This window comes from Anneissia japonica, unplaced genomic scaffold, assembly GCF_011630105.1.
Source record: "Anneissia japonica isolate Jap-2015-1 unplaced genomic scaffold, ASM1163010v1 scaffold287945_len1679841_cov205, whole genome shotgun sequence".
Taxonomy (NCBI): domain Eukaryota; kingdom Metazoa; phylum Echinodermata; class Crinoidea; order Comatulida; family Comatulidae; genus Anneissia; species Anneissia japonica.
The window spans coordinates 1,020,892-1,037,305 of record NW_022753015.1 but is presented as its reverse complement, the minus strand read 5'-3'; the positions used below and the strand labels follow the sequence as shown (position 1 = coordinate 1,037,305).

General features: G+C 36.5%; 2 protein-coding genes across 2 annotated transcripts in view; one reads left to right on the top strand and one right to left on the bottom strand.

Moving 5' to 3' along the window:
• Window positions 1–8,064: 8,064 nt before the first annotated feature.
• On the top strand, window positions 8,065–8,715 carry LOC117122627 (the record flags this gene model as incomplete). The annotated part of the gene is made up of 1 exon (XM_033268292.1): window positions 8,065–8,715. A coding segment is annotated over exon 1 (567 nt), but the record flags the coding sequence as incomplete, so codon positions are not given.
• Window positions 8,716–16,414, bottom strand: part of LOC117122612 (angiotensin-converting enzyme-like) — a 30,828-nt gene continuing 23,129 nt past the window's right edge. Inside the window, exons 8-13 of the mRNA XM_033268261.1 lie at window positions 15,756–15,979; window positions 14,648–14,792; window positions 12,871–12,969; window positions 12,502–12,624; window positions 11,384–11,568; window positions 8,716–10,795 (exon numbers count right to left, since the gene is read on the bottom strand). Of these exons, the coding sequence (XP_033124152.1) occupies window positions 10,701–10,795; window positions 11,384–11,568; window positions 12,502–12,624; window positions 12,871–12,969; window positions 14,648–14,792; window positions 15,756–15,979 (871 nt within the window). The 3' untranslated portion in view covers window positions 8,716–10,700. The remainder of the gene's footprint in view (window positions 10,796–11,383; window positions 11,569–12,501; window positions 12,625–12,870; window positions 12,970–14,647; window positions 14,793–15,755; window positions 15,980–16,414) is intronic.

Genomic DNA, 16,414 nt, shown 5'->3' with positions numbered 1-16,414 from the left:
CTTGGATTGTATGCTTTGAAATTTGAAGCCTATTTGTGAGGCATCAAAGACTAGACTCTGGCAAGTTGGATAAGGCTCGATTCATTATGGCCTTCTGTTTATTTTTGAAAGGTCACAAAAAATATCAATTAAAGCCCAAGCATAGTTTTGGTAAACCAAGACAAATTTTAAAATTCCTAATTGGTGTTATTAATAGAGCTTTAACAGCCTTGTCAATTATTTTCTCAAAAACCATCAATTTTTAGTGCTTAACAAAAAATGTGAAAACTAGGGATGCCCCCGAGATTTTTACCATAGGTTTGTGTACTAGCTCCCTAGTTACTAGAAATTATTCATTGCTGACTGACAATTTGCATTAATAGTGACTTTAGGTGGATTAAAAATCATACCCACCTCAGCCCCACCATAGTTGGGGCTGAGGTGAGCAAATTTTAAGAATAGGCCCCTCTGGCGCTGGGAAATGGCACTCTCATATGGTAAAAAATGCTTTTTAAAAGTGTTCCTCGACAAATAGGGCCTATACTTTCTCCCGACGAGATCTATGCTCTTCCTCCCTTAAACACTCCTCCCCTCACGGACGTTGTAAAGGTCTAAACAAGGACCTATAGTCTATTCTACTACTGGAAGTCGCAGAGCAAATTATGATTATGGCCCCTCTAGATGCCCGGAAATGGCACTCATTCAGACTTAAAATATGAACATTTTATCTCCATTAAAAAAAAAAAAAAATGTTTACAAAATGTAGGGTGGTCCTGGCCGGCTGGGCAACTCACTGCACTGGAATAATATGATTTTTGTCCTACAGTCGATGTCAGTGACACATATATGCTATTATGTATCAACAAAGCCCTGTTGGACCAGTGTGCTATAGAGCGAGGACCCTCCTGGACCCTATGGGTAGGGGAACCGAAGGGCCCCTAAGGGTCGGTGATACTTGGAGAAAATTTTAAGAATAGACCCCTCTAGACGCTCGGAAATGGCACTCTCAGACGGTCAAAATGGACTTCCTCCCGACGGGAGCTATGCTCCTAATCCCTTAGACACTCCTCCCCTCACGGGCGTCGCAAAAGTTCTAATCAAGGACCTATTCTATACTGGGAAGTCGCAAAGCAAATTATGATTATGGCACCTCTGGGATGCCATGAAATGGCACTCATTCAGACTTAAAATTTGAATACCGTACTCGCGCGACTAAGCGCCCCGTTTGAATAAGCGCTCCTCTCGAATAAGCGGCCCAAAAATTTCCTTAAGCACCCCGTTTGAATAAGAGCCCCCCTTCTAATTTGAATAAGCGCTACTTCATAAGATTTTCTTATTGGCAAGTCAATAATCCAATCAATCCTGGGACTGTGGTTGTTGGCATGATTTGAACTGTAGAGTGGACACGCGTTTTTCTTCAGTCAATATCAAAATAAGGATATTTCTCTTGGACAGATGAGAGCTCCGATCCCTGGACAGATGAGAGTTTCGATCCCTGGAGAGACAGTATTTTTCCAACTTCTTTTTACATATTTGTCTATGTCTAGTCCTACTCCTCTTTTTCTTTTTCCGACCTTAAGCACATTCTCAGCTGAGTTTTCAAGAAAAATACAATGATCCTGCCATCCTACTAATCTCAATCGGCCGATGGCCAACAAGCTAACCACTACCCACCACTAATTGCATCTGCTGTTTTACTGTTATGTAAATATTCACGCATTCTTGTTATGAGCCATGTTCTCTGGACGATTATCTTTTCTAACCACCATTCGTAATGTCCTTTATATAATCTTTTTTTCATTCAAAAAGTGCCTCTTGAATTTTTAATTATTAAAATAATTTCCCATAAGAACCCCTCGATTTCCAACTATTTCCATAAGCGCCCCCTAAATTTCCATTCTGTTTTCATAAGCGCCCCTCAGAAAGTGCGAAAAAATATTTTAAGCGCCCGGGCGCTTATTCGCGCGAGTACGGTATTTTATATCAATTTTGTTTTTAATTGTGTCAAATATAGGGTGGCCCTGGCCTGCTGGGCGCCCCACCCACACTTATGTTAGAGAAACATTATGCTGTTGATGTCAGAGACACATTATGCTGTTATGTATGAAAGACTGGATCAGGGTGCTATAGACAGAGGAACCTACTGAACCCTCATGGGGAGGGGCATCAAAGGGGCCCTTAAGGATCGGTTTTTTTTTCGACGTGACTGAAGGGGGAAGGTAGCACGTGCCCCCGTGGCCCCGCCCCTAGTTAAGTCTGATTGACACTCTGGAAAGGTTCATTATAGACAGCGAAAGAGATACAGGGGCGGATCCAGAGAATTTCTGACGGGGGGGAGGGGGTGTGGGCACAACGTGAAGTTCACGCCGCCACGCCCACCTCAGCCCCACCATGGTTGGTGTAAATAAGTGGTAAATAATCGAGCTCTCTTTTCACCCCACTGCTGGATCGCCACTGAACTCACGGGTGCACTCCTTTTTTTCTCTTTCCTCTCTTTAACTAAAGTTTTTCTCCCTCTTTTATTTTTCGGCTTGACTGATGGGGGTTGGGGCCACGGGCTCTCATGCCACCGGGCCACGGGCTCTCAGCCCCCCCCCCCCCCCCTGCTGGATCCGCCACGGAGATAGTAAATATATAATCACTAAATGCAATAGCTCAGTTTACTACAAAGTGCTGAAGTATTTCTTACAAGTTCGATAAACTTTTCACAAAGTACAGGTAAGCAAACATCGGACTCAGGGACACAGTACGACGATAGAAACAAAGTGCGACAGTGAAACGTTTAACATTATAGATGTTTTGAGTTATTCCGTTGCGCATGGCCGACGGTTATTTTGTTACTAAATTTTGGAGATGAGAACTGGTTTATGATACAATGTCACCGATCTAACAAGTATGTTAATCTTTTGCTGATTCAATAAAAATAAAATACCAACGCGTTGACTTGCGTGATAACTGTTGAACCATTTCAATGGCATATTATTGATAAATTCGAGTAACTATACCATAATAATACATGGAAATAAAGGGAAATACCTATAGAGTCACTGGTAACAAAAAATAATCCCTTTCAAAATAATATTAATAATATAGCCTACATCCTCAAAAACTTCAACAAAGTAAAATATTGTTTAGGATAGAAGAAAAATATTTCGCGTTTTCAACTACACTGTTTTATTAGTTAACGATTTAAAATCTAAGGGATAAAAGAAAAAACAATGCTGAAGAAAGAATAGACAACAATTTGAAATTATATTCTGTATTCACTACTTGATCAATATTTTAAATGTTTCATATCGATGCTTTGCACTTTTGTGAGCATTTGCGCCACACATAAATTTACTTTGTTTCTCAGATGTTGATTGATGTAATATCCTACTTGTTTTCATGTTTTGGTGAAATAAACGAATTATTAAATTGGATTGTTAATTCGAATAATACAGAATTATAATTCTAACAATAGGCCTAATATATTAATCTGATAAATAGTGACATTATGTGACCAGCTCTTCACTGATTTACATATTGATCCCTACGAGATCTATGCTCCCCGTCCCTTAGACACCCCTCGCCTCACGGGCGTTGCAAAGGTCTAAACAAGGACCTATAGTCTATTCTAATACTGGGAGTCGCAAAGCAAATTATGAATATGGCACCTCTAGATGCCCGGAAATGGCACTCATTCAGACTTAAAATATGAACATTTTATCTCCATTAAAAAAAAATGTTTACAATTGTATGATGATACTGGCCGGCTGGGCAATCCACCACACTGGATTAATATGATTTTTACCCTACAGTCGATGTCAGTGACATATATGCTATTATATAGGCCTATCAACAAAGCCCTGTTGGACCAGTGTGCTATAGAGCGAGGACCCTGCTGGACCCTATGGGTAGGGAAACCGAAGGGCATCTAAGGGTCGGTGGTACTTGGAGCAAATTTTATAGACCCCTCTAGACGCTCGGAAATGGCACTCTCTCACGGTCAAAATGCTTTTTCAAAGCAGTTTTCTTAGACAAAACCATTGACTTCCTCCCGACGGGAGCTATGCTCCTAATCTATCCTAATTTTTCTCAAAATGTCCAAATCAAAGAGCTCAATCACCAAGCGCATAGAGGCTTTTTCGCAACTATTATTATTATTATTTATTATTAATCACTTAGACACTCCTCCACTCACGGGCGTCGCAAAAGGTCTAATCAAGGACCTATTCTATACTGGGGAGTCGCAAAGCAAATTATGATTATGGCACCTCTGGATGCCATGAAATGGCACTCATTCAGACTTAAAATTTGAATATTTTATATCAATTTTGTTTTTAATTGTGTCAAATGTAGGGTGGCCCTGGTCGGCTGGGCGTCCCACCCACACTCGATGTCAGAGACACATTATGCTGTTGATGTCAGAGACACATTATGCTATTGATGTCAGAGACACATTATGCTGTTGATGTCAGACACAATATGCTGTTATGTATAAAAGACTTCTGAGTCAGGGTGCTATAGACCGAGGAACCTACTAGACCCTCATGGGCAGGGGCATCAAAGGGGCCCCTAAGGATCGGTTGCCCTGCGAACCGCGCACACGAGAGCGCATAGGCGTGACGCCACTTTGCATGGATAGTTGTTCTATAGCTGGGTATTACATTCCGGCTAAAAAGACTCCGTCTTCAGGTCTCCGTCTTTTGGCCTTTTTTACATCCTGATTTATGAAATCGTTGTTAAAAAATCGGCGTCGGGGATTTAGCGTTTTGTTCGTCGTCAATCAATAGAAAATTCAAAATTAGTGAGTAGGCCTATAGTAAAATAATCGAGCTCTCCTTTCGCCCTCTGCTGGATCTGCCACAGAACTCACGGGTACACTTCCTTTTTCCGATCTTTCTTTCTTCCCTTTAACTCTTATCAATTTTTTTTTAAATTTTTCGGCGTGACTGAGGGGGAAGGTAGCACGTTCCCCCGTGGCCCCCCGCCCCAGGTTAAGTGTGATTGACTCTGGAAAGGTCCAATATAGACAGCGAAAGAGATACAGGGGCGGATCCAGAGAATTTCTGACGGTGGGGGGGGGGGGCACAACATGAAGTTCACGCCACCACGCTCACCTCACAGCCCCACCATGGTTGGTGTAAATAAGTGGTAAATAATCGAGCTCTCCTTTCGCCCACTGCTAGATCACCACAGAACTTACGGGTGCACTCCTTCTTTTCCTCTTTCCTCTCTTTAACTAAATTTTTTCTCCCTCTTTTATTTTTCGGCTTGACTGAAGGGGGGGGGGGACGGGCCCTCAGCCCCCCCCCCCGCTGGATCCGCCACGGAGAATATAAATATATAATTATTAAATGCAATAGCTCATTTTACTACAAAGTGCTGAAGTATTTATTACAAGTTCGATAAACTTTTCACAAAGTACAGGTAGGCAAACATCGGACTCAGGGACAGTACGACGATAGAAACAAGGAAGTGCGACAGTGAATACGTTTAACACTATAGATGTTTTGAGTTATTCCGTTGCGGATGGCCGACGGTTATTTTGTTACTAAATTTTGGAGATGAGAACTGCTTTATGATGCAATGTCACCGACCTAACATGTATGTTATATTTTTGCTGATTCAATAAAAATAAGATACCAACGCGTTGACTTGCGTGACAAATGTTGAAGCCGATTTCAATGGCATGTTATTGATAAATTCGAGTAACAATCCCATAATAATACATGGAAATAAAGGAAAAATACCTATAGAGTCACTAGTAACAAAAACTAATCCCTTTCAAAATAATATTAATAATATAGCCTACATCCTCAAAAACTTCAACAAAGTAAAATATTGTTTAGGATAGAAGAAAAATATTTCGCGTTTTCAACTACACTGTTTTATTAGTTAACGATTTAAAATCTAAGGGATAAAAGAAAAAACAATGATGAAGAAAGAATAGACAATAATTTGAAATTATATTCTGTATTCACTACTTGATTAATATTTTAAATGTTTCATATCGATGCTTTGCACTTTTGTGTAATTGGAGGGACATGGAGTGACCTCCCCCCTCTCCAATCGTTTAAGTTTGGCGCTTTATAAGCATTTGCGCCACACATAAATTTACTCTGTTTCTCAGATGTTGATTGATGTAATATCCTACTTGTTTTCATGTTTTGGTGAAATAAATGAATGATTAAATTGGATTGTTAATTTGTTGTTGTAAATTAGAAGCCTATATCATATTAATATAAAAAAGGGCAGTAAATTAAGGATAAACACATTGGTTCTGTTTTAAGTACCGGTAATTAAGATAATCAGACTGGGTCAATGAGGGACTCGCGGAACTTCAGCACAGCACCATGGGTATGAATTAAACAGTAAGCATACATCGGGAAACAACCCTTCTCTTTTTCGAATAAGGTGCAGTCCCGTTCCTTTTAAAATCCATATGGGCCATTTTTTGCACGTAACCAACGGTTAAACATCTCTTCCAAAAAAGGTGACTCTGACAGTGTACTTTACAGTTGGTGCAGATTAATATGAACAAAAATATGTTAATGGTTTTAAATTTATAAAGCGTAAAATATTAAACAAATCTCTACGTGCTGTAAAAAGACGTAGAGATGTTTGAAAATGTGTTTTTGTAATGTCAACCTTCCTGACAACTGTCGGCGACTGTCGATTCTATGGAAATCGAGCTTCAGGTTCTCAGGGAGTGGAGATGGTGGATTCGTCGGCGACAGCCGTACGACGCGGTGATTGCCTGGCTTAAGGACCAATGAAAAGTAAACCTAAATGTAGCAAAGACTCGGGTCAAATTAGATATTATAAACAAAAAGAGCATATGGGCCTAGACCTAGTTTTATCAAATACAAACGTTTCCCCTTTATCGTCCTCAGCAATTTTAATTCGAATAATACAGGATTATAATTCTAACAATAGGCCTAATATTAATCTGATAAATAGTGACATTATGTGACTAGCTCTTCAATGATTTACATATTGATATAGGCCTATTTTAACCTATAAAATAGATTGTTTTAAATAAGACTAATCATTTATAGCAGCGTTCCGCATACTTTTTACTTCACGGCCTTTTTTAAGATTGCAGGCACCAAGCAACGGCCCAGCACCCAGCCGCGCCAGGGACCAACATACCAAAACCTGGCAAGAAGCTTTGATATATGTATATACAATAGTTTGTCATCATTATCTGTTCTCTCAGTAACAAAATTTCATTGTAGGCCTATACAAATTAAAGAACAACGTACACTTGTGCTTCCCTACGACAAATTGATCGACCCATTTCTCGTTGTTGAAACGTATCATTGTTGTCACAATTGACTTGATTCGAATGTAGTATTATTATTATTATTATTATTACTATATTTTATTGTTCTTACTGTTGTTATTAATGATATTATTCTTATTGCTATTATCATCATGTTGAGAATGGAACTCTAGAGGGACACTAAAAAGTATATGCATATTAATTAAGTACATGCATATTTAAAAGGGAAATACGTCATAATGTTGGACCCTGGGAGATAAGGTGGAAAATTTTTGTCTAGGTCTCGATTGAGAGCAGATGTCTCTAGGGAGGCCTAAGTTAAGGGCCTTAGATGAGAAAAGCCGAGTTGGACAAGTTCCATGAAGACTGGCTAATGTTGAATGCAGGCAGATATGTGCTATAAAAGGTGACAAATTAAGGTTTCGGTCATAATTAGCAGCAGTAAGTTAATTATTTATATTGCATTGTATTATAGCAGGACTAATGACGTGTATCGTGTAGGGTAATGTTACCTCATGCTAATGACGTTCCAAGGGAACTCATAGAATTGTTGAAATGCAATTGGACCTAAGAAAATATATATATATAAGCATAATTTATTGCTAGGCCTATTTTGCAATTTATTTTATTTTAGGTCGTTAATTGTAAATTACGATGTGGGGCCTGCCTCTAGAAAAATGTACCATTTTGTTTATAGGTAGCCTCTATATTATGCAAGGTGTTTCAACGAGTCAAGTGAATGAAATTGCTCCTAAAATGGAAAGGACCTTACCCCTGTCTCTTATACACATCTAGATGTGTATAAGAGACAGGGGTTAGACTGGGATAGGTTCAACTCTCTTAGAAAGCCAGAACTTATTGTACTGGCTCGATATTCCGATTTAAGCGTAAAATATGCAATGAGAAAACAGGTAATTAAGAACTTACTGATAGATTACTTGGTGCAGGAGGAGATGTTTGATGAGAGTGTCTTGTTAAATAGAGTGGAGATTGCTGATACGCAGCATACAGAACAAGAGGGAGATATGCAGTTGAAGGTTAGGGAAATGGAAGTGAAGTTGGAGTATGAGATGAAAGAAATGGATATAAAGTTGGAGTATGATAGGATGGAATTTGAGAAATGGAGAATGTCAAAGGAATCGGAGTTAGAGGAAAAGAAGTTGAAGACAAGTCAATCGTTAAATGAATCATACATGGACATTAGAGGTAAAGCAAAAGTTCCGAAACTACCTGCATTTTGTGAAAGCAATGATGATATTGATTCCTACATTAATAGATTTGAACGCTATGCGAAAAATCAAAAGTGGCCAGAAAATGAATGGGCTACCAACTTAAGCGCGCTGTTAACGGGTGGTGCATTGGAAGTTTATTCTAGACTCCCAAATACAGACGCTGAGAATTATCAATTGTTAAAGTGCGCATTACTTAAGCGATATGATTTTACAATTAAAGGGTTTCGCTCCAAATTTATACTATTATTATTATTTTTATTTCTCAGACTCCAAAAATGTTTCGCGGCCCAGATTTATATAACGATGATAAAACATGGAGGCTTGTAGGCCTGCTAACTGAACAGAAACTGTAATCGAAGGCTAATATCAATAGCCGAATATCAGAATTTCTCAACACAGACAGCTATCATCTGCATGCTGACTCTATACTGTAAATATATATATATATATAAAACAATAAGCAAAAATTGTTCGTATAAAATTAAACTTTTGCGAGTACAGTAACACACATTAATACAGTAATTCTCGATGGATATACAGTACGCCTAAATGCTTTGTAATATTATATCTTCTCAAGTAAATAAGCCTACTATGGTTAAATATTATTCGACTATTAATCATAATAATTATGTTTTTGTGTAATAAATCCATCGTTTCCCACAATGTTATATCGAGACCAACAGTATAATCAACATTAAATCATAACTTATTATAGAAATTAAATAACACTAATAGTGAGAAAATTGTTGTTCTCATAACATTTTTCTTAAAACATTTTTTAACTTCTTAACATATAATGAAGGATTGCCTTGGTCATAGGCCTATGTCTCTGTCGTCCGCTTCTCTGTGCCCTTTAAGGCTGACGCACACCGGAGTCGGCGTCGGCAGCCGACGCCATTCTATATTAAACCCCGACGCCATTGTGTTCAATTACTATCCACACGGAACGCCAAAATAACAAACCATATGTGGCACACGGAGCAAAACAGTTAAGTTTCGTAGTGTAAAAGTCAAGTTGCAGCACAAACGCAAGTATAAGTGACACAAACGTTTGTCGTACTACTTGTCTTTCTCTCTGCACCACTTGCCTTTTGCGCTGTGTCACTCGACATTTTGGCACTGTGCCACGAGTGGTTTATCCTATCCTACGACGGTGTTGCGTCGTGCAATTAGTGCTCACAAACAGCGCAAAAAAATATTCGGCCGGCGGTGGCCCGTCAGTCAAAATGAGCACCGTTCAGGCAGACAACCCTTTTCCATTTCCAACAGCTCAGAGATCGTTTTCTCTCAATTTCATATGACTCGTATGATCTATTTAGATCAGAGAGGTATAAACATATTATTTTATTTATTTATTATTGCTATCCCTCTGTTTATATAGTAAGCCTATGCAATTTGTAAAATTATTTACTGTATTTGATTAGCCTTTCGTGTTACCGTCATAATATTTCTAAAAATAGAATGGTAGTTGGCGCTGTTCATTCAATGCGATTGATTTTTTCGTTCAAATACTGCCATCTGAACCACCTGAAACCTGGTTTCCACACAATCCCCACACTATCGCTACAGTGTTTTCAGTGCAATCAATGTTCTGCGTAGCAATCGCAGGGCCCCGACCGACAGAACAATCAACATCACCGAACTGGGGGGGGGGCGACGTCCGACAAGGGGGCCGATGCCCCGACGAGGGATCAGATTTCCATGACGAAAGCAAATTGGGCATGGTCGAGCTTCGATTAAAAGGTTTCGAAAGTGGTCCTGGGTGCGAAGCCCCTGAGAATTTTGACAATTTAGGGGTTTCAAAGGCTGGAAAATACATATAATTTTTTTTTCTCCCCGACGAATTGTGCCTTTTCTCCCCGGGGGGGGGGGCATCTCTCCCCGGCGGGGGGGCCTGCACCCCCCCCGCGTTGACGCCACCCCTGTCACCGAAAGCTGTCAGCGATAGCGTTTAGCGATAGTAAAACCAAGCTTAAATTGAAAATTATTAAACGCTCTTACGTGGTTGTATTTAAAAAGATCAAATCAATTTTTTTTTTCCGAGGGATTATTGATTTTTGTGCACCAGTATATCTTTAATATATTATTTTGTAAAAACATTGTATCAGCTTTTCTTCTAATCAAAGAATACTACAAAAACGTTGGCAATCAATATTGTAACAGTCAAGTCATTAATGGCATTTCATCGACTGTTGAATACTGCAGTTGCACACTCGTACTTATTCCAGCTTCCTAACGAAAAGAAACGTCACCAATGACGTCACTAGTACGATGAACTTGCTAAAGTAGACCATAGTGGTACCGCTGGTAGGATCTGTGAAAATTTAAATAAAATAAATAGTCGTTAATACATTTTACTATATAGCTGTTTGTGGTACTATTTTTGTCAAATATTCAATGAAGATTATGAAGTACTTAACATATATTATATACAAAATAGATCTAGGCAACACTGTTACTAACTTGAATATGAATTTACGAACAAATATATGAACAAACGAACGAACGAAGAAAGACCAACAAACACACGAATGAACAAATAAAATAATTATTAATTCATTAATTAATGAAACGATTAAACAACAAAACAATCAGCAAATCAATCAATTAATTTTTTCCTCGGAAATCCGTTGTCGGTTTACAATTATTTTATTCAACGAAAGAAAACAACATCATGCAAACGGTATTACAATAATATAATAAATATGCAGACACATAGAACACACGACTTTAGCTACAATCAGGGAGAACGCCCTTTTTTGTCTGTTCATTACTCCACAAGCTGTCCGTGACAACGGTCCTCAAATTTCTCAAGTGAAGAAAAATCTAACAGCAAGTTTGCTTATGACATAGGCTTATAGTATAAAAAGAAAATATTCAGAAATGAGCAGGAGCTATTTACGTTCTGGCATCCATGTATCCTCGGGCCAGCCGAGTGTCTCTTTATTTTTCATATTTTCATCTTCTAGCCATTTGGTCAACGGTTCGAAGTACTTGAGAAGGGAGGACGCATCCATCGCACGTTGACCTGTTATCTGTTCCATTGCATCTGGCCACGGCTTACTGGACCCCAGTTGCAGCATGTTTCTATAACAAATAATACAAATTCTGGAGATTCCGTCTTGTCATTAAATGCTAAATAACAGGATTAAATTAATTTGATATTTGAGATGTATAGCTACGCATGCGCAAAAGAGTGTGAATGTTAGTATTAATTGGAGTCAAGATGAATAGCTAGTGGTTAAGATGCTTGCCTTCTAATCCCAGGGTCCTGGGTTCAATTCCTGTCACAGCAGGACTTTTTCTCACGACTAAAAACAACCCCACTCATAAAGAGACTTCACTGATAAAACATCACATTATTTAATTTATTAATTTATATGGTTAAAAAAATAAAAATTATAGTAACAATTTTAAATCTTCTACTGAATTTATATAGCCGGAGTTAGCTTCAACCCAGGCAACCCTTAGTAAAAGGGTACATTTTCTACATAAACGGCTCTACAAATGGAATGCATGCATGAAATCCTGTCGACCAAACCCAGTAGTTTGGATTATAATCTTCCGGAAACTTAACCTTGCTAAAATATAATTAATACTGACACTTTATCATAATCATCAAAAAGAGAACATCAGCCTGCATCACATAAATTATATGGGAAAATTAACTGACATAAGTAGGCCTACTATCCCGAAAGCCCATGCTATCTTGATTAGAAGACAAGTGGGCTTCTTTTCGAGATTAGTTTTGCAAACTAAGAGGGGCACTTCTTTTCGAAATGTGCTTTTTATTCAAGGTTTTACAGTATTATGTCTGGCCTAAAAATGATAAACTAATTTCATGTGTCGGACCCTTTAACGGACCATGAACGCGAGTTTGTGCAAACTGTACCGACAGTGCCACATGACTGTATGTTATTTTATGTTATGTTTGCCTACAAATTCAAAATAATTATTTCAGTTATGTTTATTATTGTTTATATATTCCATTATAACTATGATGGTTGTTTTACTACTTACGACAAGAGAGTTCCTGCTTCCTTTGACTGATAAATATCGCACTTATAGAGGGGTCCCGTCTGTCCCGCTGCTGCGCACAGAGCTTCGTGAAATTGAAACTGGATAACGAAGCTCACGAAGTATCTAGAAAATATGAAAGTTACCACAGATTCTGACCTTCTATTAATATGGCAATATTTAAAATGATCTTTAAACATACATACAGTAATCATTTTTTCCTCACCAACATGATAAGAAGGATCTAGGCCATATGCAAATCATATTTATAAAATTTTCATTTTGCTTTGACCTTCACGACTGCTCTGTTTGTTTATAAGATGTAGATGAGTCTTGCTACTACCAACATTTTGATATTTTCATAAAATTTACCTGATGTAAGGTACATCTGCCGGGATGTGATATTTTGCAGCTGGGTCGAAATCAGCTTCTGTACGCTCCACTGGTGGCACAATACCCTGAAATTTCTTTCTTAAAATGTAAAAAAATACTTAATATAATTTCCGATACAAGTATCTAGGCCTACTTAGTGGACAAAAAGGTCTCTGAGAATCTCAACAAACATGTCTGAATATAGGACCTACTAATAGACTAACTTAAACTCACTGTGTTCTATTAAATAGAATAAATGAGTTACCTTGAAGTTTATGTATCTGCCTGAAAATAAAATATTTATTGTACGAGTACTGTCGGATAGGTCATCATCAGGTAAACAGATTGAAATATGATAAGTTACGAGAATATACAGAACGAGAGCACACAGACAAATCAAACAAAGCGATGGTAAACAAAAAACCATTCATTCATTGGAGATGATGGTCACAAGAGACACTAATGGATTTGACGTTTTCGAAAACATAAATAGATTTTATTTGCACATTTGATTGATTGATTGAATTTATTCGTAATATCAGCGTCATAAAAATACATACATGAACACGAAATACAAAAAACAAGACAAGATAAGAAATTAACCAAAAACATGACCCTAATTACAAGGAAAAGCCCAAAAGAGGAAAACTTATTTCCATTGGGGCCCTTGCCAACACATAAATATAATTCCACATTTTATCATGACAGAAAAAACCAACAGTTCATAGAAAATAAAATGAATAAAAACAGATGACAAAATGGCAGCAAAAGAAGATCAAAACTCTGTTTATCACTCTAATGCCAGCAGTAAAAATAAAAATTTTAAAAAAAGATAAAAATCTATAAAAAATTTCAGAATTACGGCACTTTGAAAATAAGTTACCGGTAAATTATAAAATAATTTATTGTATTGTTTGTTGGTAAATTTTATAAATAAATAGGTCCAACGTCCAGGACTAACGGAACTCATACTTGTCAGGTTACTGATACACACTTTGCGCATCAGAAAAGTATAGGCCTAAGGTGCTATGAAAATTTTGTATTCACTACTGATATTTCAAAACATGCTTACTGAAATGCATTTTACTACGGTAAAATTATAGACAAGTCCCCCTTATTATTTTTTGCCTTCATTCTGGACAGCGCCACCAACAAGAAAATTAATTTAGAGACGAAATAAATCCGAAAAAAAAAATCGAGACCCTGAAATTTCTTTCTTAAAATGTAAAAAAATACTTAATATAATTTCCGATACAAGTATCTAGGCCTACTTAGTGGACAAAAAGGTCTCTGAGAATCTCAACAAACATATCTGAATATAGGACCTACTAATAGACTAACTTAAACTCACTGTGCTCTATCAAATAGAATAAAGGAGTTACCTTGAAGTTTATGTATCTGCCTGAAAATAAAATATTTATTGTACGAGTACTGTCGGATAGGTCATCATCAGGTAAACAGATTGAAATATGATAAGTTACGAGAATATACAGAACGAGAGCACACAGACAAATCAAACAAAGCGATGGTAAACAAAAAACCATTCATTCATTGGAGATGATGGTCACAAGAGACACTAATGGATTTGACGTTTTCGAAAACATAAATAGATTTTATTTGCACATTTGATTGATTGATTGAATTTATTCGTAATATCAGCGTCATAAAAATACATACATGAACACGAGATACAAAAGACAAGACAAGATAAGCAATTAACCAAAAACATGACCCTAATTACAAGGAAAAGCCCAAAAGAGGAATTGTTTGCTCCTACCTGAGATCCCACCAACTTTTGTTCATTTCATCCGTTGATGTAGAACCATCGAACAATCCCCATCTGTACTTATCCATCAAGTATCCAAAAGGAAGGAATGCGATTTTGTCCAAAGCCATACTCATTAGGAAATTCAAATCCGCCTCTACATTAATTTTTAGAATTTATTTTGCAAAGTTAATAATTATAGGACCAAGTCAGCCAAAACATTATTTTATTGTTGTCATCATTATCTTTCTCTTTATCAACACAATCATCGTATAAATTATCATAAGCATCATGATCACATCACTGTAACTATAATCAGCATTATCATATAACTTTTTTACCATCATCATAATTATTCTAATACATATTATCATATCATTATCATCATTATTAATACATTATCACAATTACTGTATTACGATTATTATTATTATTATTATTATTTTTATTATCATTATTATTATTATTTATAGTATTATTATTATTATTATCATTATTATTATTATCGTTGTCAACATCATCATCATCTTATCGTCATGATCATCATTTTGATTGGTAGTTAAGATGTTTTACCATCATTATTAATCCATTATCACAATTACTGTATTACAATTATTATTATTATTATTATCATTATTATTATTTTTATTATCATTATTATTATTATTTATAGTATTATTATTATTATTATTATTATTTTTATTATCATTATTATTATTATTTATAGTATTATTATTATTATTATTATTATTATTATTATTATTATTATCGTTGTCAATATCATCATCATCTTATCGTCATGATCATCATTTTGATTGGTAGTTAAGATGTTTTTTGTAATTTCTATTGTTACATGTTGAGGGTCGCAAATAATCGCTTCTACTAGATGGCTAACGCTCATTAAATATGGTTCAAATAAAATAAATAAATAAAGTAAATCACCATCATCACCCTTATCATCATCAATATCACCATTAAAACTTAATGGATAAACGTTTCTTTTTCATGCTAATGTGAGTTCCATACTACTGTTTTATATTTTAGTGACTGTAAAGTATAGATATAACAAGAAAGAAACATTGAAAAATAATGTTGGTGGTATTATAGCTGAACAACCTACCCTCGTCATCCTCAACTTCGTCTAAAAGACCAACAGACTTTAGATGCTTAGGCGTAGACACGGACAATGCTAATACATCACCGACAGCCTCGTGGAAGCCAGGGTTCGCACCATTACGATACACCACCGGTTGTTCCTTGTATTGGAGATCGTACTCAATGTGTCCCATCTCATGATGGATGGTGATGAAATCATCCATAGTAATATCCGTACACTGTTTAATTCTATTAATTTAATATATAAATAGGAGAAATCAGTGTTTTTTGTAAAGCAATATAAATTCTTTCATACTCAATAATAATACATCATTATGATTAATATACTTTTTTATGAGAAGCAGTAAAATTTTGCCGTGGCTCAGCGTTCCTATTTTTAACCGATTTCAGGCACAAAATGTTCTTATTATGTTCTAATTTTACACACTTTTCAAATATAGAAAATTATTATAATTGTACAGTAGTATATACTGTACTGTGAGGGTACTTTATTTTAGTCACACGACACTTACCGGTAAAATAAAATAAAATTTGTTGATTTTTTTCTATTATAAGAAAATAAAAACATCATTTGACATTTTTCCTCAGCCTCAATCTTTTATTATTTTCTTCTTAATTTTTAGGCAATTTCAGCCTCAGTATTCTAATAAAATGTGTTCTTAT